This window comes from Bos indicus x Bos taurus, chromosome 21, assembly GCF_003369695.1.
Source record: "Bos indicus x Bos taurus breed Angus x Brahman F1 hybrid chromosome 21, Bos_hybrid_MaternalHap_v2.0, whole genome shotgun sequence".
NCBI classification, from domain to species: domain Eukaryota; kingdom Metazoa; phylum Chordata; class Mammalia; order Artiodactyla; family Bovidae; genus Bos; species Bos indicus x Bos taurus.
Window position 1 is genome coordinate 34,701,435 of NC_040096.1, and position 21,079 is coordinate 34,722,513.

General features: G+C 44.7%; 1 protein-coding gene and 1 pseudogene across 1 annotated transcript; one reads left to right on the forward strand and one right to left on the reverse strand.

Annotated features, from left to right (window-relative positions):
* Nucleotides 1-7,248: 7,248 nt before the first annotated feature.
* LOC113879868 (cathepsin G-like) lies at nt 7,249-10,413 on the reverse strand. Its single transcript, XM_027521694.1, has 5 exons — nt 10,319-10,413; nt 9,215-9,362; nt 8,358-8,493; nt 7,945-8,199; nt 7,249-7,503 (listed from the first exon to the last, which is right to left on the reverse strand). The coding sequence occupies exons 1-5, from the start codon at nt 10,371-10,373 to the stop codon at nt 7,342-7,344; spliced, it is 756 nt and encodes a 251-aa protein (XP_027377495.1). The 5' UTR covers nt 10,374-10,413; the 3' UTR covers nt 7,249-7,341.
* Nucleotides 10,414-14,213: 3,800 nt separating this feature from the next.
* Nucleotides 14,214-15,565, forward strand: LOC113879869 (annotated as a pseudogene).
* Nucleotides 15,566-21,079: the final 5,514 nt, after the last annotated feature.

A 21,079-nucleotide genomic window follows, 5' to 3' on the forward strand; every position in this document is an offset into this window, starting at 1 on the left:
TGCTTTGGGCTAAAACTATAGTTTATCCTCTTTGATTTTCTATACTTCCCCAAACATCATAAATAATATTTTATAGGTACATTAAAGACCAGTGTGTCAACACAGTGGTTTAATAAGTTATTACAACATTGCTGAACATGTTTGTGGTTTGCAAATTGGTGGTGGGGAGGAGCGGTAAACCATCAAAGCTAAGAAGCCATGTATCCCCTTTAACTGTCATGTCTGAGGCAGAGAGTGAAAATGAGAAGATATATGTTCCTCCTTGCGGGTAAGGCCTGAGCCAATACATGCAAAATATCTTAAACATTATGTCCAGTTTGAGATAAGATTCCAGAAGTCTTCTCATACCTATATTAAATTATAAAAGAACAAATAAAAGCAATTTAAACTGTTTGTCTGATTGCATGTATTCTAAGTAGAATCATAGCTTGGAACTTGCCCTTAAGGCTGACAATGCTTAAATACCCGTGTGCAGACAACTGCATGAGCAAATATGCCTGGTTCCTCACCAGGAGCAAGGAGCCTTAGTGGGCAGAACCTTTGCCCACATCATGGTCTTTCCTGGAACCCACATTACCTGGGCCAGGAGGGACAGGAGTGAGCCGGAAAATTTAGAATGAATGATAAAGCTTTGTTTATCCTCTTGCTATTACTACCTGCATGCTTCCCAACTACTTTAATATTGGGGTCTTTTAAATCTTTGAAATATCAACAAGTTGAGAACAATACTGGCTTTATAAGGGCTACCTGGGACTGGACCATAAAATAAATTCAGGTGCATTTGTCTGTCAAACCCACCTTCTCAAACTCTTCTATCCTGTCATTACCTTATCTTCCAGGTACTCTCATTGACACCCCACCTCCACTTCATCTGCAGTCTTTGGTCCTCACCCGCATCCCCAACAGTGTGCAGTTACCTGAAACTACCAAGAAACTGATGGACGGCTAGGCTCTTGCCTAATGTGTTCTAGGAAAGACTTCTGCTTGGTAATTTTGCGTTTATAAAGATAACAACAACAAACCTCTTCACCTGTCCAAAAAAAGTGAAGTTCTGCAGAGTATAATTGGATAGTTATATGCTTTTTGATACCTAATGACAAATTCAAGGCATGGTGGGGTCAGATTTATGGTCTTAGAGGATCAAAATTAAAGGAAGGGGGCACCATTTCTGATTAATGCCACCAACCACACCCCCTCACCTCTCCCCCGCCCTACCTCCTTTCTCTGTTCAGAAAGTCCATCCAGGACTTTCTCTAGATGAATTTGGTTGTGCTATCAAGGGCCTAAGAATGCAGCTCCTGAAACACCCTTACCACACAGACTTTTCTGATGAAAGCTCACGTCTTGGGAATCAATAGAACCAGGAGTAAATTGGTGGTGCCCGAGACTGCCCTTTTAAACTCAGGATTGAAAAAACCTGGAAGGAGAACTCGCATGCTTCTTCAGACCTGCTTAGCTTTCCAGAGAAGACGCTGTTGCTCCTGTTCTTACTGGCCGATCTCCTAACCCCTGGGGCTGAAGGAGGTAAGTGACTGTCCCTGTCTTCAGTGAAAGTCATGCAGTCATGTCCGACTCTTTGCAACTCCATGGACTATACAGTCCATGGAATTCTCCAGGCCAGAATACTGGAGTGGGTAGCTTTTCCCTTCTAAAGGGGATCTTTCCAACCCAGGGATCGAACCCAGGTCTCCCAAATTGTAGGCAGATTCTTTACCAGCCGAGCCACAAGGGAAGGCCCTCTGTCCTCAGAGGCCTGGCTTATTCCAGCGACACTACTTTCCCAGTGCCTCTGCGAGACTATTGCTATGATGTTCCTCGCCTCAGTCCATTCCCAGAAATTTGCTAGACTCCAGATCTGCTGCTGGACACGGAGTGTGCAGATTACAGAGAACTACTCCCATGGAGACCTGGTGGGTCTTCTCTCTTTCATAGGTCACACCCTGGCATGTGGAAAGTTATTTATAATTAGGATGGCACAAGATCCTGGTGGGGAGGGAAAGCTGAGAATGAGTGTTGTAACTTCCCATTCTCCAAAGCTAAGCTAAGTTGTCCCAGGAGCTATCGTCCAGAACAAGAATGAAGGCGCCATCTCAGTTTCCTAGGTGTCACCCTCTCGTTGACCCCGCTCTCCTGAGCCACTCTGCTCCACCAGGGCAGGTATCTAGAACCCAGGCGAGCCTCACGGTGTCACCTCACCACCGATTCCATGGCCCTCATGGGGGCTGGCTTCCACCCAGGCCCCCTCCTCCCCTTTCCCCACCTCACTCTGGTTTCTAATCCTTGCACATGTCCTCTTTGGCTTGAAAGTTAAATTGCTTAAAAAGATAAATCTGTGCTGAAATTCAGACCGTATTAGGACCCAAAGCAATTTTGGAGACTGTTCATTCACATATCCAACAGCATTTGTGGGACATTTACTATGTGCCTGGCTCATAATGGGGGAGAAAGAAGCCATGAGCTCAAAAGTTTGGGTTTTTGAAACCAGCCTCATCTGGAAGTAAGCAGGACACAGGGGGTCTGAGAAGCTCAGGAACAAAGAAAGAGCCAGAGTAGGTCAGAGAGAGTAGCTTCCAGGTGGTTTATCTCGAAGACAGATCCCCACCCCCTCACAGGTATTTGAAGTGCTCCAGAACAAAGGCTGAGCCCCTCCTCTCTATGGGGAGATAAGAACTAACCAGGGAAACAGGTCACATTGCAAGCCTGCTGTGCTGCCCAGGGGAGCCTGAGGCCCCATCTCATTGAGCTGTGTCCCTAAAGACCATTGAGGACTATCATCCTCTGAACGTCCCATTGTTTTAGGCCACCTGGCAGTTCCTGTCCTGTTTCCTATGAGGACAGAACTCCAGGGAAATTTTCTCTTTCAGGGGAGATCAAATGGGGCAGAAAGGTCAGATGGCACTCCCCACCGTACATGGTATCTGTAGATTTTTATGACAACAGACAAGGCTGGAGCAGGTGTTGGGGGTTCCTGGCATGAGACAACTTCATGTTAACTGTGGCTCACTGGGACAGAAGGTAAGGAGCACAAAAGTCTTGTCTTTCTGGGAACCCCTAGTACCATGCTAGGCCTCGGTAACTCAGGAAAGGCCCAGAGCATGAAGAACTGATGCTAATCAATGGAACCATCTGATTCTCTTGGGCCAGGGCCAACCAAGTGTGGGGTACTGGGGGGAAGTGTTTGGAGAGAGGCCTGTTAAATGTCTGGATGTGAAAATGGTTTCGTAATTTGTTGCACAACAAAACAGTGAATCATAATGTAGCCTGTGAAAATTGTGCTTCTGAAAATTCAGTGGAAACTTGAAAAAGCAACTTTTTTTAAAAAATGAAGTATAGTTGATTTACAATGTTGTGTTAGTGTCTTTCATACAGAAAAATGATTCAGTGACACATGTACATATATAATTCTTTTTAAAAATATCCTTTTCCATTATGATTAACTATGAATATAGTTATCTGCACTACACAGCAGGACCTTATTGTTTATCCATTCTATATGTAATAGCTTCCATCTGCGAACTCCAACCTTCCCCTAACCCCCTCCCAGGGGCAACCATAAGCCTCTTCTCTATGTCCATGCGTCTGTTTCTATTTTGAATACAGGTTCATTTGTGCCGTGTTTTAGATTTCACATATAAGTGATTTCATATGGTATTTGTCTTTCACTTTCTGACTTCACTTAGTATGATGATCTCCAGTTGCATTTATGTTGTTGCCGTGCGCTATTTCATTATTTTTTAGGGCTGAATGGTACTCCACTGTATATACGCACCACATCTTCTCTATCCATTCATCTGTTAATGGACATTTAGGTTGCTTCCATGTCTTGGCTATTGTGAATAGCGCTGCTACGAACATAGATTGCATATATTTTTTTGGATTAGAGTTTTGTCTGTATATGTGCCCAGGAGTGGATTGCTGGTGATAAAGTAGTCTTGATAGATATCAGTCTAGTGAAGTTCGTAGTTGTTCTGGGGGTCAAGCCACCTAAAATCTTGAAATGATTCATAATGTATTGGGCAGATTTTGTATACTGAGAGTTTTTCTTTTTTTTTTTTTTAATGTTTCCACAAGAAAGACATATTCTTTGAGCTATTGGGACTTGTCCTGGGCTGCCCTCTTCAACTCGAGGTTGGTGGATGAGTTGGAGAAAGGTGGTTTTCTCCTGGGGTCCCCACTTTTCCCAAACTCAGACAACCATGATCAAGGTTACCAGCCCTCACTTCTGTGATGCTGCTAGTTCTGATGTATCACCAGTGTCTAGCTTCTCCTGACTCTGATGCTCTGCCCCAGGGCACAGGCACCAGGTTTCTATGGACCAGAAGTCTGCCTGAGCTATCAGGTCAGGAGTGAAGTTCCTGGTGGGGTTTCCGTCCTAGAGCTTGTCATGGTTTTGTGACTTTCCAGACAAGTCAGTAGGTCTTCCAAAGCACAGAGGTTGAAAGCAGAGAAAGAGAGCGAGAGGAACTGTCTTTTGCACTAGTTTTTGGTGTGCAAAATGTTTTCTTGCCGAAGCTCTGCTGCTGAGGTTTACTTAATAAGGAAGTGTGCTGAGCTGTGAGGAGTGGTGGAACTGGCTTCTGAAATGGTCATGAAGGGAATTGTCCTATGGACATGGGCATGGTGAGGGCTATAGAAATCTTTCCAACAGGGCGGCTGGAGCAGACAGCTGCCTTGGAGAGCTGACTGGCAGGGAGAGGCTTGGAGGAGAGATGGGTCTGTCCTGGGAGTTTCCTGGGCATTCCTGACCTGGGTGGTGCTCTGGTGGTGGTGGTTTAGTTGCTCAATTGTGTCCAGCTCTTTGTGACCCCATGGACTGTAGCACTCCAGGCTTCCCTGTCCTTCACCACCTCCTGAAGTTTGCTCAAACTCATGTCCATTGAGTCAGTGATGCCATCCAACCATCACATCCTCTTTTGTTCCCTTCTCCTCCAGCCTTCTATCTTTCCCAGCATCAGGGTCTTTTCCAGTGAGTCACCTTTTGCATCAGATGGCCAAAGTATTGGAGCTTCAGCTCTGGGGCTCAAAGTAAATGTTACAGAGAGGAAGGGCTTCATCAGGGCTCTTCCACTGCTCTCTCCTCTCCCCCTGCCCCCACCATCAATTATTCTTTCCATCTGGCAATGTAGACATTTAATAATGAGACTGTTATCCCTGAGAACATATAAGTAAGAGATAATTCCTATGGGTAGGTGATATCAAATTTAGAGGAAATGACTGAATGTTGTCAAAGATGTTAACATTTCGTGGAAAATGGCATACACTGAACTTTAGGCAAATGAATTTTTGACAAGAAGTACCCGTAAACATGGGTATCAAGATTGCTGGGAGAAATATCAATAACCTCAGATATGCAGATGACACCACCCTTATGGCAGAAAGTGAAGAGGAACCATAAAAGCCTCTTGATGAAAGTGAAAGAGGAGAGTGAAAAAGTTGGCTTAAAATTCAACATTCAGAAAACGAAGATCATGGCATTTGGTCCCATCATTTCATGGCAAATAGATGGGGAAACAGTGAAAACAGTGTCAGACTTTATTTTTTTGGGCTCTAAAATCACTACAGATGGGGACTGCAGCCATGAAATTAAAAGACGCTTACTCCTTGGAAGGAAAGTTATGACCAACCTAGATAGCATACCAAAAAGCAGAGACATTACTTTGCCAACAAAGGTCCGTCTAGTCAAGGCTATGGTTTTTCCAGTGGTCATGTATGGATGTGCGAGTTGGACTGTGTAAAAAGCTGAGTGCCGAAGAATTGATGCTTTTGAACTGTGGTGTTGGAGAAGACTCTTGAGAGTCCCATGGACTGCAAGGAGATCCAACCAGTCCATTTTAAAGGAGATCAGTCCTGGGTGTTCATTGGAAGATCTGATGCTAAAGCTAAAACTCCAATACTTTGGCCACCTCATGCGAAGAGTTGACTCATTGGAAAGGACTCTGATGCTGGGAGGGATTGGGGGCAGGAGGAGAAGGGGACAACAGAGGATGAGATGGCTGGATGACATCACCGACTTGATGGACAGGAGTTTGAGTAAAGTCTGGGAGTTGGTGATGGACAGGGAGGCCTGGCGTGCTGCGATTCATGGGGTTGCAAAGAGTTGGACACGGCTGGGTAACTGAACTGAACCCATAAACATAATGGACAAATTTGCTAAGGTATATCTGTGTAGAGCCAGTTGGATTTGATATGTGCATATGGATCATTCCATTTCAGATTATGGAAACTGCAAGAATTCAGGTGGGAAATGTAACACTGCAAGGAGTAATTAACATTTTGATGGATGTAGAACCTCCTAGCTGCTTCTCTACAGTTACCTTAAGGTGCTAAAAGCTTGGGTTTAAATTATGCTACTTCAGAAATCCTTTATTTCAATATAATATTGATGTATTAGTCATGGGTTAATCTTCAGGGTAAAAGGCATTTTAGTCAACATATTGTGTGGAGGTTTGTTTAATTTTAGAGTAACAAACCCAGCAGGAGATTCTCATCACAGTGAAACTGAGAACACCGGTCTAGAGCACAGTGAGGGTTGGTGTGGGAAAGGGTTTAGGAGAAAGACCCTGGCTGTCCATAGACACTTGGGTTGCTCCCATCTCTTGGCCATTGTGAAAAGCGCAACTTTGATATGGGTGTGTGTTAGATATTTTTAAGAGAGTAAATCTTCTTTTTTCTTTCTTCTAGTACTTGTGTGGCTTGATTTTTTAAACATTTAGATTTTTGATCCCATTTGAGTCTTATCTTGGATTATGATAGGAAGTATGGACCCAACTGTATCTTTTTTACCCAGTGATTCTATTTTGTTTCAATGACACCTATTAAAACTTTATTGTTTCCCAGTGGTTTGAGAATTGTTCACCATATACTAAATTGGGCCTCGTTTAGAATTTCAGTTGTCCCTTTGGTCTGCCTGTCCAACTCATCCTTCTCACACCAATGGCACGTGGTTTTGGGGTACACTTTAATACCTAGTGTGGAGTCTCTTTAATAGTCTAGTGGGTAGAGAATAGAAAGCCCTACTCTGGGGAGAGGTAGGTCCCTCCATCCCTCCCCAGGCTGTGGGTAGAGGGGACATGGAGGAATGGGTGGCTTGGAGGAGGGAAGAAGCTCCTGCTGACCCCAGGACGGTAGGAATAGGGATTCACTTGTCCTGGGAAAGAGACCCCATCTTCCTCGACAAAGCTCACTCTCATTCCTGGCACACTTTGTTGTGTACAAATAATGTTTAATGAACACATTAGAAACCAGTCATTTCCACTCCAGATGAGGATGTTTATTAAGGCTCTGGGAACTGCCCTGGAGCTGGGCTCTGCCCCAGAGAAGGGGAGTCAGTCTCGTGGGATGTCACTCTGGTCTCCACTCTTGGAAGCGTCTCATTGTTCTCCTTATCCAGGGCAGGAAGCTGGAAATTCTAGTGAAGACTGCTGGAGGGGTCCCCATCCTGTCTCCGTAGGAGACAATGCCCTGGGCCACATTGCTGCACACGAGGGGGCCACCGGAGTCCCCCTACAGGCAGAGGAGGGAAGGGACACTCAGTTTCCCAGGACTCCCCACTCCTGTTGCCTTCTGCCAACCCTCAGAGAAGACGGGGGTTGAGGGGAGCTCCTTCCAGTGCTGGCTGTGTGTGAGATGGGAGGGTGGTGGGGTGCAGAAGAAAAGCTTCTGAATTTTCCCGTCGCTGGGCTTCAGCCCTGACTGTGGTTGCTTCTCCAGCCCAACCCAGGTCAAGGTATCTCACCGGCCCCAGGAAAACACTGCACGTGAACATCCTTCGTGTCTGGTACTTCTCCTATTCCCCCAGACACCAGATGGATGGGGAAAAGCCCCCCTCCCCACCCCACGTCACTTTGGTGTGGATCCCAGGCTGCAACCACAGAGATGGAATCTGTCCCCACTGCCCATTGTGCCCAGGGCCCCCTGTCTTGGGCACACCCTACATTGTCTTACCAGGAAAGTGGACTTCCCCTCTCTTGGGTCCCCTACACAGATCTGCTTTTGGCCAGTGTAGAAATCGAAGCGACTGTGACACTCTCCATCCCTCTGAATTGTCAGCTGCACCTCCTGGAGTGTGATTGCTCTCCTGTGCAGTCTGGTGAGGCCCCAGCCGGCCACGGTGCACTGGGTCCCAGGGCTCAGCATTTCCTCTGTCTGAGGCAGAGCTACCAGCCTCACAGCTTCATTCTGTCTGGCTCTGTTCGACAGCTGGCAGGAAGTGTGCAGGCACTCAGGGACTGTATGCTCATCCCATGCCCACCACCACCCTGGGAGTCAGCCCTGATTCCCCCTCCATGGTCCCAGGACACATGAAGCCCCCCAAGCTGGGAGAGAGCCACCCAGTTGAAGAACCAAAGGGTCGGTACCTGCAGTAACATGATGTCGTTCTGGTTGTTCCGCTGATTGTATCTGGGGTGGGGGATGGGTCTGAGAACAGGGATGCGCTGCTGCGTCCATTCAGAAGCGGTGACACTGTGGATCCCCAAGATGACATTTATTTGGCTGCAAAGGAAAGGGAGCCTAGAGGTAGGTTTGAGCTTCAGGAACTGCAGTCCCCGATACAGGTCGAGTGACTGCCCAGGGTAGCGAGACCTCAGCCAAGGGAACCAAGGGACAGGAGGGCTCTGGGGCTGAACTCTGTGCCTTAGGCCTCCCCTTGAGATGGGGGGTGGTGGGAAATTCAATGAACTTAAATTTTGCCTCCCCTACAAGAAGTTGAAAAAGAGCTTGAATTCACAATTTGAGCCCCATGGTGTGGGGCTCCCCTCTTAATCTTTCTGATCAGACCCTCCTTTCTATCCATTCACACAGGCCTTCTCTTGGTCTTTTTTCACCTATTCATTGCTAGAAACCTGCCTTCAATGGCTCCTCTCATGAACTCTTCTGGATCTGCTTTGCAGGTGCCTAGAAGCTCTTTACGGAGAAGGCAATGGCACCCCACTCCAGTACTCTTGCCTGGAAAATCCCATGGATGGAGGAGCCCGGTAGGCTGCAGTCCATGGGGTGGCTAAGAGTCGGGCACAACTGAGCAAGTCAACTTCCCTTTCACTTTTCACTTTCACTCACTGGAGAAGGAAACGGCAACCCACTCCAGTGTTCTTGCCTGGAGAATCCCAGGGACGGGGTAGCCTGGTGGGCTGCTGTCTGTGGGGTCGCACAGAGTTGGACACGACTGAAGCGACTTAGCAGCAGCAGCAGCAGCAGAAGCTCTTTAATTTCTCACCTTCCCAAGCAGCGAGCTGCTGTCATCACGAAGTCTTCACGCACCAGGAACCCCCCACAAATGGTCGGACCTGCTGGTGTCAGGGTCTGAATATATGCCATGTAGGGGCGGGAATGGGGCCTGGCTTCTCGGCCTCCGATGATCTGCCCTGGAAGGAAGCACTAGGATTATCTCTGCACTGGCGGGTGTGTGGACATTGGCTTGGTGGCTCCAGAAAGACTGGAAGTTGGGGAGCAGGAGAGATGAGCAGGGGCAGGGTGAGCTGGTGGTTGGTGAGAATGGGGTCTGCAGGGTGCAGAACTGGGGGAGGCTCCAGGATCCTGCAGAAAGTGCTGCTGGCTCTCCATCCAGCCTCAGCACCCTCCCACCTGCCCGGAAGGCGGGGCCAGCTGCGGCCTCCCTCACAGGAGGGTTTCTGTGCTGTGGGGATGGCAAACCCAGAGCCCTCTGGCGCCGCCTCTCCCTGAAGTTCTGTGGCACTTTCTTCCTCAGGGAACTTTCCAGATCCCTGTGAGTCCAGCTCATGAATTTAAGGATCTAGAGATGGGCTGATGGGTCCACTATCGCTGTATCTTGATCTCCTAGGCTCTGACACAGGGGCTGCAACTGAGTTCAGAGAGCACATTTATATAGCCAGTACTTTGGCCACCTCACATGAAGAGTTGACTCTTTGGAAAAGAATCTGATGCTGGGAGGGATTGGGGGCAAGAGGAGAAGGGGACGACAGAGGATGAGATGGCTGGATGGCATCGCTGACTCGATGGATGTGAGTTTCAGTGAACTCTGGGAGTTGGTGATTGTCAGGGAGGCCTGGTGTGCTGCGATTCATGGGGTCGCAAAGAGTCGGACACGACTGAGCATCTGATCTGATCTGATCTGATGTGCCAGGGTAGTTCTGAGAGCTTTATGTACACCACATCACCTAAACTCTCATAGCGACTCTCCAGGTAGGCCTGATAGAACTCCTGCCCTCAGCATCTGAAGCTGGAAACGGTGGACTCATGCAAGCTGCCCAGTGATACAGAGCTAGCAAGTGTCTGGGTGGTCTGTCTTCAGAGTCTATCGGGTGGAGTTGGGCTCCTGAGGGTGGGAACGGTCACTCACCTGCCTGAGCCCTGGGGGACAGGAGAAAGGCCACGAGGAGCAGGAGCGGCCACATCTTCCCGGCGAGGCTGCCCAGCAGTTGCTGCCCCTGCTTCCTCCTGCCAGACTTTGAGCCCCTGGGAGAGGAAGCAAAGGTGAAGGTGGGGGTTTGAGGGTGGGGGTGGGGGCTCAAACATCCACAGTCCCATTCTCCTGCTGCTGTGATCAGTTTCATCACCCAGAGCTGCCCAAGAGGCTTGCCCACCAACTGCCAGGGACCTGGGGGAAGGCAGTAACCGAAGCCTTCAGTGCAATAGCTCGCACAGCTGCTGAGTCAGTGCTGGCCACAGAAATGGGAACCCAGGGCACCGGGGTGGAGGCTGGGTGTCCCAGAACCCCTAACCCATCAAATTCAGTAAAGTCCTCACAAGCATCAAGGCTGGGACCTGTCTATTTCCTCCTTCTCCCTCAGGGAATGGAACCTGCATGTCTTCACCCCCTGGTCCTGAGCCCCACCCAGAGTTGTCCAGCACACTGCGTAGCTCTGTTCCTGGGTGGGTGGAGGGCACTGCCAGAGAAAGAAAAGGGAAGAATGAGGCTCTGCCACTGACCATTTCTCTCTCAGGTCACTTGAGCCCCCAACAAACTCTCAGTGCATCATGACACTGGGGACGGCTTCTATTTTTCTGCTTCCTACTGAGCTGAATGTTTTTGTGTTCCAGAAGCTTCCCTGCCTGCAGAGAAAGCCCAGTGACTTGATTTTGTTGACAGCCATCAGACCCTGGGGAAAAACATCTCAGATCCTATTCATCCATGATAGACCCATCAACCTAAACCCGTCTCTGCTCCACGGGTGCTGGCACCTAAGGAGGTAGCTCACTGCTGTGCTACCTGTGACACATGAAGAAGTGGACACTCAGCATTGAGAGAGAGGGATGGCAGAGTTCTGTAGAGTAACACAGGGGGCTGCTGCTGCTAAGTCACTTCAGTCGTGCCTGACTCTGTGCAACCCAATGGATGGCAGCCCACCAGGCTCCCCCATCCCTGGGATTCTCCAGGCAAGAATACTGGAGTGGGTTGCCATTTCCTTCTCCAATGTATGCATGCATGCTAAGTCGCTTCAGTCGTGTCCAACTCTGTGCGACCCTATGGACAGCAGCCCGCCAGGCTCCTCTGTCCACGGGATTTTCTAGGCAAGAATACTGGAGTGGGTTGCCATTTCCTTCTGCTAGACACTCTTAAAAATACTTGGAAGACTCTGTGTTGGCACAGAAAGCCCTACAATACAGTGAATGTTTGCAAAAATTTCAGAATTGAAAACCAATAGAGTTCTCAGCCTTTTATGGATTGTGATAAGCCCACTTGAAAAATCTTATGAAAGTTAAGGATCCTCTCCCCATATACAAATATACATAGCTTGGCGCTTATTCTCAAAGCTGCAAAGAACTTCATTCTGTCCCTATTACATTGTAAATGATTGCAACCTCATAACATTTCCTTATGCATCTCAAAAAGATACTTTACTTAGTGCCTTTGGGTAATTTTAATTTATTGTTATGTAAGCTTTTTAACTGTTTATTTTGTTTTTAAAATGTTACTCTAATTTAAACTAAGGGGAAAGTATAAAGAACAGAGAGTCCATGTGCAAAAAGGGAAGTAAAACATATGCTCCTAACAATCTGGGTAGAGAGATGTTTAGGGATTTCATTAACAGTGACTAGGATTTCATGCCAATCTTCCCACCAAAACCAACCCCAAACACACTTGTTTAAAATGTATGGAAACCTTAAAAGCCTTGAAGAACTCCCAATGCAAGAGTTATTATTAGGTTAAAACAGAAGGAATAATGGGAATCAAGACAGGTAGCTCTATTTCTCTGAGAGAATTTGCTAAATCCACAGAATTTGAGCTTCTGTTTGAAGAGCACCTAAAATGATGGTGTAGAAATCAAAGATCACGAGGTCTAGTCTAGACAGACAGGTCTAGTCAAACCGTCCCTGCAATAAGCTGTGAACTTAAAAGGCTACATGCTCAAATTAAAAAAAAGAGGTATTGAGTTAGTAATTGCAAATAATTTCTTGAAAGTTTGCAATTACCTGGACTTTTTAATGGACTCTCAAGCCTTGAACTTCTGTTATTGTACTTATGGATTGTGTTCCAAAGCACCTGGCAGAATCTATGGCAAATCTAGAAGAAATTCACTTATCTTCAAAATTCGAATTATACCTAAAAAGTTATTTTTCAAGTACAGTGACAAGCATATAGCCAAATACAAACAGCTCAGCAAACACATAAGGATACAAGACGTCATGACTAAGAAATAGTAAATAACGAAAGAGGGAAAAACCCTTTAGTTTTTAAGATAATATTATCAGTGTAATATAGATGTCTCCTTTTACAGCTATTAGCATTTCCCTCATATATTGAGGTCCTCCTCTGTTGGGTGGATATATATTTACAATTGTTATATTTTCTTTGTAGATTGATCTCTTGATCATTACGCAGTGTCCTTCTTTGTCTCTTGTAACAGTCTTTATTTTAAAGTTATTTTGTTTGATATGAGTTTTGCTACTCCAACTTTCTTTTGACCTCCATTTGCATGGAACACCTTTTTCTATCCCCTCACTTTCAGTCTTTATATGTGCCTGTATCTGATGTGGGTCTTCTGTAGACAACGCATATATGGGCCTTATTTTTGTATCCATTCAGCAAGTCTGTCTTTGTTGGAGCATTTAAAGCTTTTAGAGTTAAGGTAATTATTGATATGTATGTTATTGCCATCTTGTTCATTGTTTTGGATTTGTTTTGGTAGATCTTTTTCCTTCCCTCCCTCTTTGGTTCTCTCTTCTTGTGATTTGATGATTATGTTTAGTATCATGTTTGGATTTGTGTGTGCGTGTCTACTGTAGGTTTGGTTCCCATGAGGTTTTGATGCACAATATTGTTTTAAGTTGCTGATCTCTTAATTTCAAATGCATTCCCAATATCCTGCATTTGTGTACTCTCCTCTTTTCATGATTGCTGGTTTGGACGTCATATTTGTGTGTGGATGTTTTCCTGTCTTTGCTGTATGTTTGTCTTAACCGGTGGGCTTTCCCATTCATAATTTTCTGGTTTCTGGTTCTGGCCTTTTATTTCACCTAGAGAAGTTCCTTTAGCATTTGTTGTAAAGATGGTTTGGTGGCGTTGGCTTCTCACAGCTCTTCCTTGTCTGTGAAGCTTTTGATTTTTCCACCAAATCTGAATGAGAGCCTTGCTGAGTAGAGCATTCTTGGTTACAGGTTTTCCCGTTTCATCACTTTAAATATACTGTGCGATTCCCTTCTGGCCTGCAGAGTTTCTACTGAAAAATTAGCTGATAATGGTATGGGGTTTCTTTGTATGTTATTTGTTGCTTTTCCCTTGTTGCTTTTAATATTTTCTCTTTGTCTTTAATTGTTGTCAATGTGATTAATATGTGTCTCTCTGTGTTCCTCCTTTGGCTTACCCTGTACGGGACTCTCTGTGCTTCCTGTAGCTGAGTGAATGTTTCTTTTCCCATATTAGGGAAATTTTCAGCTCTTACCTCTGGAAATATTTTCTTAGGTCCTTTCTCTCTCTCTCCTCCTCATAATGTGAATTTTGGTCTCTCAGGCTGTCCTCATTTCTTTTCATCCTTCTTTCTTTCTTCTGTTCTGCAACAGTGATTTCCACCAATCTGTCTTTCAGTTCATGTATTCATTCTCCTGCCTCATTTATTCTACTGATTTCTTCTAGTGTATTTTTCATTTCAGTCACTGTATTGTATTATTCAATAATTATATTGTACTGTATTGTTCATCTCTGTTCTTTAAATCTTCTAGATCTTTATTAAACATTTCTTGGAGAAGCAGCTGCAACGCTGAGCGGAGGAGGCAGGAACCCGAAGGCAAGCAGGAGCTGCGTGGGGACCATGGCCGGGATCACCACCATCAAGGCGGTGAAGCGCAAGATCCAGGTTCTGCAGCAGCAGGCCGGTGATGCAGAGGAGAGGGCCGAGCGCCTCCCGCGGGAAGTGGAGGGAGAAGGACGGGCCTGAGAACAGGCTGAGGCTGAGGTGACCTCCTTGAACCTTAGGATCCAGCTGGTTGAAGAGGAGCTGGACCGAGCCCAAGAGCGCCTGGCCACTGCCCTGCAAAAGCTGGAGGAAGCTGAGAAAGCTGCTGATGAGAGCGACAGAGGTATGAAGGTTATTGAAAACTGAGCCTTAAAAGATGAAGAAAAAATGGAACTCCAGGAAATCCAACTCAAAGAAGCTAAGCACATTGCAGAAGAGTCAGACAGGAAGTATGAAGAGGTGGCTCGCAAGTTGGTGATTATTGAGGGAGACTTGGAGTGCACAGAGGAGCGAGTCGAGCTGGCAGAGTCCCGTTGCCGAGAGATGGATGAGCAAATCAGACTGATGGACCAGAACCTGAAGTGTCTGAGTGCTGCCGAAGAAAAGTACTCTCAAAAAGAAGACAAATATGAGGAAGAGACAAAGATTCTTACCGATAAACTCAAGGAGGCAGAGACCTGTGCTGAGTTTGCTGAGAGATCAGTAGCCAAGCTGGAAAAGACAGCTGATGATTTGGAAGATAAACTGAAATGCACCAAAGAGGAGCACCTCTGTACACAAAGGATGCTGGACCAGACTGCTTGACCTCAATGAGATATAGAGCACCCCAGCCCCGCCCTGCCGCTGCTCCTCCCTCTCACCCCGACTCGCTGGGGCCAGCCTGCCCGAAGCTGACCTTTAAACTGAGGGCTGATCTTTAACTGGAAGGCTGCTTTCTCCTTTCGCCACCTCTCCCACCCCCCTACTCCTGTGTCCTTTTCGCCAAACTGTCTCTGCCTCTCCCCAGAGATTCCAGTTGGGCTAGAGGCTGAGCACCTCTGGGAACAACGTTTAAGGGAATGTGAGCACAATGCAAAGTGTCTTTAAAAGCATGTTGTGATGTACACATTTTGTAATTACCTTTTTTGTTCTTGATGTTACAACCATTTGTAGAAAAACATTCCAGATAATTCCGTAGTTCTGAAGCAGCAGTCTAATCCCTTTCTCACTTTTGGAAGGTAACATTTCAGTTTAATGCATATTGCCTTCTCCAGAGAGAAAAGGAAAAGGTTTGGGCCTGCCTTACTGAGCGCCTAGCAGCCCAGAGAAAGGCTCCATTTGGGGAAACCTCATTGCTCTGTAAAAAGTACCTGCCAAACCAGAAAGATGATTCCAGGAGGAGTTAGCCAAAAAAAAAAAAAAAAAGTGCTGTTCAGGTTTTCAGCTTTAAATTTGGACAACCTTTTTTTTTTCTTTTTTCATCAGAAGTGACCAAACAATTAAGATGGTGAAACCTCTGAGACCAAATCCTTGTTGCAGCTCTACCCTGTTCCCAACTGCTCACAGGATGGATCATGTGCCCCTTATATTGAAGTGACCGCTCATTTGCTCTCCTGCCTCCTTGAAAGAAAGGAAAGAAAATTATGTTTTGCCACTGATTTAGCCATATGAAACTCATCTCACCACCCTTTACTGGGTCTGAAGCTGCTGTCTCTAAAAGTGCCATCTCATTGTGCTTTGTATCGGTTAGTGCTGGAGAAATCTTGAAAAGCGAATGTACAAAACTTGTAAATTTTTATATTTTGGAACTTTGCTTCTTTGGGGTTGAGGCGCACTGGTCACCCCTCTGCCTGTGAGAGCTCTCTACAGTCTGTGGGCTAGCAGTGTGCTGATCTTTTAAAGTTTCTTTCCCTACCCAATCCCCCTTTGTTGATGAGGTTTCAGTGAGGTCTGTTAGGTGTGCATCCTGCAGCTTAATTGGCTTAAAATGTTCTCACCTTTGGTGTGGTCTCTCTAGGGACCAACTAGGAGAAAAAAAAAAACCAATAGTGTAACTTTTTGATACTGAAAATTGATAAATGTCTTTTTGAAATAAAGAACCAGTCCCTCCAAAAAAATAAATAAATACACATTTCTTGTACCCTCTCAGTCTGTGCCTCCATTCATTTTCTGAGATTGTGGATCATCTTTACCATCGTTGCTTTGAATTCTTTTCAAGGTTGATTGCCTATATTCACTTTACTTGGTTGTTCTTCTGGGGTTTTATCTTGTTCCTTCATCTGGAATATATTTTCCTGCAATCTCATTTTATCTAACTTTCCATGTCTGTGGTCTGTGTTCCTCAGAACTTACAGTTCCTTGCAGAACTGTAATTTTTCTTGTTTCTGGTGTCTGTCTCCTGGTGGGTAAACTTGGTTCAGGGCTTGTGCAGGCTTCCTGGTGGGAAGGACGAGTACTTGCTGTTGGTGGGTGGGGCTGTGTTTTGTCCTGCTGGCTGGGAGGGCCATGTCAAGGGATGTGTTTATAGGCAGTTATTGGCTCAGGATGACTTTAGGCAACACGTTTGCTGATGAGTGGGACTTTTCCCAATTATTTTCCAGTTTGTTTGTTGCCCACCTTGTGGGTATGGGGTTATTTGATTTTATTGTGAAACAGGCATTCTAACACTGGAGCCTGCAGGCTGTTGAGTAAGGCCAGGTCTTGGTGCCCAGATGGCAACCTCCAGGAGGTCTCACACTGATGAGCATTCCCTGGGGTGTCTGCCACCACTGTCCTTGCCCTCACAGTGAGCCACACCTTCCCAGGATAGGGTATCCCACCTTCCTAGTATACCCTCCAGGCCCCCCAGGGAGGTCTGGCCCAGGCTTTTATGGAGTCACTGCTTTGGTCTGGGTCCCAGTGCACATGAAGCCTTGAATATGCCCCCCAAGAGTGGAGTCTCCATTTTCCCCAGTCCTGTAGAGCTCCTGCATTCAAGGCTTGCTGGCCTTCAAAAGCAAATGCTCTTGGGGGTCTTTCCCCCAGTGCCAGATCTCCAGGCTGGGAAGCCTGACGTGGGGCTAGGGAGTCTCACCCTTGTGAGAGAATTTCTGAGAAATAATTATTTTCCGGTTTGTCGGTTGCTCACTTGGTGGTATGGGGTTTGATTTTATTGTGAAAGAGCCCCTCTTGACATCTCATTGTAGCTTCTTCTTTGTCTGTGTGAGTAGAATATCTTTTCTAGTCTGTCAAAGTCTTTTTTCATAAATGGTTGTCCAGCAAGTTAGTTGTGATTTTGGTGTTTTCATTAGCAGAGGTATTCTCAAGTCCTTCTACTCCACCATCTCATTTTTCATTCTACACAAGTTTTTTTTTCAGTTGTAAATGCTACCATACTACATTATCCATGGTTGATTATATAAGTGAATGTGAAACCGCAGAATGGGAGGGCCAACTATAAGTTTTACCTGGATGTTCCACTGGGTGGAGGGTTGCTGCCCTTAACCCCTGCACTGTTCAAACATCCACTATAAATAAAGAGTCAAAATTTTAAAAGAATGGAGACAAAAAATGAGTTTAAAATGATTAATAATGGCAAAAATAATTTATAGTAAAATTTATTGAGTATGAATAAAGATAAAACTTGATTATTTAAAATAAAGGAAAAAACTTTTAAAAGAAGAATTTCTTTATAAACTTAACAAAGGGAAAAATTTTTAGATATAAAAAGTGCTAACCAATAATAATTACAAGGTAAAAATGGATAAATTGATCCACATAAAAATTTATTGGGTATATATGAATAGAGGTGGGGCTCCCCTGATAGCTCAGCTGGTAAACAACCCCCCTGCAATGCAGGAGACCCTGGTTTGATACCTGGGTCAGGAACATCCCCTGGAGAAGGGATAGGCTACCCACTCCAGTATTCTTGGGCTTCCCTGGTGGCTCAGATGGTAAAGAATCCACCTACAATGTGGGAGACCTTAGTTCAATCCCTGGGTTAGGAAGATCCCCTGGAGAAGGGTATGGCAACCCACTCCAGTATTCTTGCCTGGAGAATCCCTATGGACAGAGGAGTCTGGTGGGCTACAGTCTATGGGGTCATAAAGAGTTGGGCACGACTGAGTGACTAAGCACAGCATGGTATGAATAAAAGTGAAATTCTGATTATCCAAAATATTAAGACAGTGAAAAGTAAAGCCACAGGGTTAGAGAAGATACTTGCATTAACTGAGAAAGGGTTTGTATGTGGGAGATGTGTGTGTGTGTGTGTGTGTGTATGTCATATCTATGTTATCTTATAGGTCATTGGGAAGCCAATAATTTTGAAAATTTACATAAATTTGACAAATCCCTAAAAAATATAACTTAGTGAAATATACCCAAGAAGTTTTAATTTTCCTTTAAACATTAAATAAATTGATTCTGTTTTCAAAAACATTCTATCAAGGACAGCCCCATGCTCATAAAGCTTCACTGAGCATCTCAACAAAATATTCAAAGAACACTACACCATATCTTCTGGAGAGGAGATGCTACCTATCTCCTTTATGAGACTAGCAAAGCCTCAATGCCAAACCCAATAAAGACAATATGGGAAAGGAATATTACAGGCTAATTTCACTTGAATATTGAGGTATGTCAAATAATTCAACAAGGAAAAGTAATATATCAGGACGAATTTGGGTTTATCCTAGGAGTGGGTGACTTTTTATTCAAACCCAATTGCTGTAAAACAACACATTGATTGATAAAAGGAGAAATGCCATGTGATTATTCAATTGAAATAAAACAAGCATTTGCTGAAGTTCATTAATTAAAATTCTAGCGAAGTATAAATAAAAAATAATGTTTTTAACCTGATAAAATGTCTCCATAAAAACCCCCAGCAATCATTATACTAATGTTGAAACACACAGTGTTTTTGCTTGAGAGCAAAACAATGTAAGGACATGCGGATAGCCATAATCACCATTTCTCTTTAGTATTTATACTAGAGATTTTACACAGTGCACGTAAGCAGGAAATAGAAGCGAAAGGCATAAGGTCATGAAAAGCAGAAATAAAACTGAGTCCTTGAAATGCTATTGTGTGTGTAGAAAATGCCCAAGAACTTGCAGCTCAACTATTACAGTTAATAAGGCAGTTTGACAAATTTGCTGGGCCATAAAACCAACTTAAACATTAATTATATTTTGATATATACTATAATACTGTTGGAAATTTTGAGGAAGTTAACATTTAAATCATGAAAATTATCAAATAACTATAAATCTAAAAAAAGTTGTGCAAGACCTCTTTGGTGAAAATATGTATAAAATTATAAGAAGAGACACTTAATAGGACCTAAGCATAGAGATATTCCATGGTGGTGTTTGAAACAGAAAAAAAAGTTTTTTAAAGTAAATTCTCCAAGAAGTGTTCTATAGGATTCATTGCATCTGACAGGTATTTCATAGAACTTAATTGATTCTAAACAGATATGGAGAAACCAATGGTCAACATTAGCCAAGACTTGAAGAATGAGAATAAGATGGGAAGTCTTATTGTAGCAAATGAAGCCACAGTAATGAAGGTAGTGTGGTACTGATAGGGGCATAGACACATAGACTAATGGACAAGAAATAGAGATTCCACACACATTTAGACACTGATACACAGGTATTGGGAGAAGGCAATGGCAACCCACTCCAGTACTCTTGCTTGGAAAATCCCATGCACAGAGGAGCCTGGTAGGCTACAGTCCATGGGGTCGAGAAGAGCCGGACATGACTGAGTCACTTCACTTTCACTTTTCACTTTCATGCACTGGAGAAGGAAATGGCAACCCACTCCAGTGTTCTTGCCTGGAGAATCCCAGGGATGGGGGAGCCTGGTGGGCTGCCATCTATGGGGTCGCACAGAGTTGGACACAACTGAAGCGACTTAGCAGCAGCAGCAGCAGCAGCACACACATTTTGAATGCTTGGTTTATGATGGAGGATTTATGGCAGAGAGTGGGGAAAAGATTTTTTTTCTTTTTACTCCTCAGTAAGTGGTTCTAGGACAATAAATGCCTCTATGATATCCTTTAAGAACACATATTTCTTCTTGACAATTATTTCACACCATGTCCAATTATCTGTTTTATGTGGATTATGTGGATTATGGATCCAAATGTGAATATGTATTTGAAAATGTAATAATAACGTTATGATAGGTAAATATTTTCAATCCTGTATACAGAAGTATTAATCGTTAATAAATGTAATGATGACTTAGACATCAAAGTAGAGAGAAACAAAAGCCAGAGTTTAGGGATTAGAGAGACCATTTGGGTAGACAGGGGATATATGATGGTAGAGAGAGGGATGTATGTTTTTATTTTGTATTTTGATGAAATGTGACTGAACTGGACTGAAAGTGATATTTGAACAAATAGGATGGTGATATGTTTCACAATATCCATAGCTAGTTACATCTGTTTCGGGCTGTTTTATTACATTTCCTTCAGTTAAATGTATTTTTCTTCTCTGGGCTGTTGGGACACCAGCAGGGTGTTTCCCATCTCCTTCCTGGCTCCCAACGCCACCAACAGTCCAGGTCTTCCAGGCAGGCAGTTGTCAGGTGGTGCTGGGTCACTTCTCCTTCCCTCTTTTTGCTGCTACTTTGGTCAGAAACCAATGTAGTTAGTCTTGACTTTGTAGGAGACCAGTGTATTCCTGAAGCATTCTGGAAATCCTCAGGGCTGCCTTAAAATCACTCTTAGAAGGATGTTTTGGAAGCTCCTTGTGGGTACTTCTACTGATCAGCTTGTGTTGCCCCCGTGACTGTCTTCCCACCACATGTGAAATGAAAGACAAATGAAATAGAAACACAACACTCCAAAATCTATGAGATGCAAAAAGCAACTCTAAGAGGGAATTTTAGTGCAACACAGGCTTTCCTCAAGAGACAAGAAACTTCTCAAATAAGTGAAGTTACCTATC

Coding starts and splice junctions, on each gene's coding strand:
- LOC113879868 (XM_027521694.1), bottom strand. CDS start 10,373: ATGTGGCCGCTCCTGCTCCTCGTGGCCTTTCTCCTGTCCCCCAGGGCT. Junction 9,363..10,318: donor GTCCCCCAGGGCTCAGGCAG/GTGAGTGACCGT, acceptor GCTTCCTTCCAG/GGCAGATCATCGGAGGCCGA. Junction 7,504..7,944: donor AGGGGAAGTCCACTTTCCTG/GTAAGACAATGT, acceptor CTCTGCCTGTAG/GGGGACTCCGGTGGCCCCCT.